The following is a 2628-nucleotide window of genomic DNA, read 5'->3' on the forward strand; positions in this document are numbered from 1 at the left end:
GTGTACGTTTTTTTTTTCGAAAAAGTTTCTGGTGTTTCGTGTCTTCTGGACCTGCTTCTGACAGCAGCAATTAAAATGTTTACAAAAATAACTCGTAGTATTTAAATCAGTCCACCGTGCAATTTACAACTATTATTTTTGAGTTTATTTATCAGTTTCAGCTGCTTCATACAAAATATATAAAACTTATCTTCCTAACTATCATTGCTACTCATCAGACGAGTTTCAGAATATATGATAACGATAACCTATATTCTGCATTAACCTAATGCTACAGTAACGCGTCACCTCCGACGATTCTATTCAGAATGTTTGGCTTCATGACTAACCTTCTTTTTGCTGCATACTCGAACATCACCCAGCTCATTAACAGCGCCCTCCGACGTTGCACCATTAATGTGCGGTGTGCTGCTAACCGGCGGTTCTGACTTTGCGGAAATTTCCGTCTCCTCCGGCACCGGATCGGACGGTAGGCTGAGGCTGGCAAGTTTCGATCGTACCACCGAGTAGCCTTCATCCTCATCACAGCTAACCGTGGAACACGTCGAGCAATCGGACACCTTCCGTTCGGGCGTCCGCAATCCACACTGGTACTCGCATCCGTCCAGCGCACTAATCGACGATCCACAGTAGTTTAGGTTGCTGCACGAAGAGGCCGCACTTATGTCCGACTCACAGTCGGCCGAACCACGCCGTAACCTGTGCCGCCGGAAATACTCAATTTCCTCCAGCGTGATACCACACATCGTATCATCCGAGTAGTCCGATACCACCACTGACGGCGTTCGGACGTAGCGAACACCTTCGCCTATATCACTGATGTAGCTTTGGGCAGATTCGCGTCGCGATACGGACGTGCTTGGTGGGCAACCTAGTTGCTGTGTTCCGGATTGATCGGACGTTCCGCCGATCCCATCGGCGAGGGGTAATTCGATAAGCTGAGCTTCTAGAATCATCTTGCTGCGAACCACCGTAGGACAGTGTTCCGTAGTTGCTGCCGTCAAGCTCGGTAACGTGGAGGGTTCCGGTACTGGTAGTAACGCCGAACGTAGCGGAATGTCCGACACGCCAAGCGTAAGTCTTCGCACCTTACCGACGCTAGCGATCATCTGTTGCTGTTCCTGCTGGCTGAGATCATCGTCCAGACCGAGGGCGGAATCCGAGCTAGACGAACGCGTTACTTTATCCCGATTCTTCATCGCGTCTGTGTTGGGTTCTTCCTCCACCTGTAGTGGGCGTTCCTCTTCGTCACTAGAACCGTACGGGCTGGGCTGTGTGCTGCTGCGCCAACCTTCATCCGATTGAGCAGGGCTGGAGCTTTCTTCCGTGCGACTGACGCGTACCGCTTCTTCGATGGACTGTGCCGAACTAGTGCGCATGCAATCACCCACCAAGTCTGGAGCCAATTCCGTCTTCGTACGTGACAACGATTCCAGCGATACTGACGCAGGTAGCGCGGGTTCCTTGTGTATGTCACCTTGCTGTAATTTGCTCCCGTGCGACCCACCATCCTCCGGAGCCCGTCGCCGGCGTTCCTCCGCCGACGATGACACGCCCTTATCTAATCGACTTTTATCACCGTTCCTTACAATACTGCTCATAAATCTTTGCACTTCAGCCTCCTTCTGGCGGATGATGTTTGCGTACAGTTCGATCAGTCGCTCTACGCACGGAAAACGGATCACTTCCGTCTGTCCCGCCGACCATTCGGCGTCCCGCTGATTGGATTGCTCACCGATCGCCGTGGCGCTTGTCTTTCGGTTTTCCAACTCCAGCAGTTGCACATCTCCGAGCAATGCATCGTCCAAACAAAGACGACTGTAGACGACCGTTTTTCGTTGACGCTCGCGGGTTCTATGTACACAGGCATCCATCTCTGAATTCACCCGCTCACCGGACCGATTCCCTAGCCGACCACCCGTCCTACCGACGCCCATGGTGGTGGTCTTATCAGAACATTCGTTACGGTTACCGGTCACAGTCTCCCGGAACCCGACGACCACACCGGTACCGCCTGTACCCGTCGGCGGGCTCGATCCGCGTGCGATGGGACAGTCCCTAGTAGTGATAAGCGCGTTATCGCTCGCTCGACAAGTGTTTGCTGTCACTTTGACGTCAGCAGCAGAATCGGACCTGGTGCATTCAAACTTTCCAATTAGGCCGCCAACCACCGTACCGCCTATGGTACGGCTTGTAACCGCTACCGGGCGAGGCCTTGAGATTTCCCCAAACGCTGCCACTCCCGCACTGGATAGCGATGACGGTGATGGTGCGATTGCGGGCGTGGACAATGTTGGCTGTGCTGTCGGTTTCGTCTCTGGTGTGGAAGGTGATGCGAGTGATGTTGGAGGGCACCTGTTGGCCATTGCCGGCACTTAGGGCTTGAGGGTGTACTGCTTCCAAGCGCTTATCTCTCTGATGACGAACAGCGGACTCATCCTTGTCGTACCGTTGAGCCACTTGTCACCTTGCGGTAAGCCCTTTCCAATGAACTTTAGTCACTTCGTTTTTGAAGCATTCAACCGACCGTGAAGTTTACGCATCGCCCTGCACGAGCTCATTCTCGATCGATTACTCAATACCTAGCAATCGAGCAATGACGTTGTTGTGTCGTCGATGGTGTGATGG

The 2628-nt window shown here is 52.7% G+C and overlaps 1 protein-coding gene across 1 annotated transcript; it reads right to left on the reverse strand.

Annotated features, from left to right (window-relative positions):
• Nucleotides 1-269: 269 nt before the first annotated feature.
• On the reverse strand, nt 270-2628 carry LOC126557301 (uncharacterized). The gene has a single exon (XM_050213020.1). The coding sequence runs from the start codon at nt 2364-2366 to the stop codon at nt 300-302; it is 2067 nt and encodes a 688-aa protein (XP_050068977.1). The 5' UTR covers nt 2367-2628; the 3' UTR covers nt 270-299.

Source organism: Anopheles maculipalpis, chromosome 2RL (assembly GCF_943734695.1).
Source record: "Anopheles maculipalpis chromosome 2RL, idAnoMacuDA_375_x, whole genome shotgun sequence".
NCBI classification, from domain to species: Eukaryota; Metazoa; Arthropoda; class Insecta; order Diptera; family Culicidae; genus Anopheles; species Anopheles maculipalpis.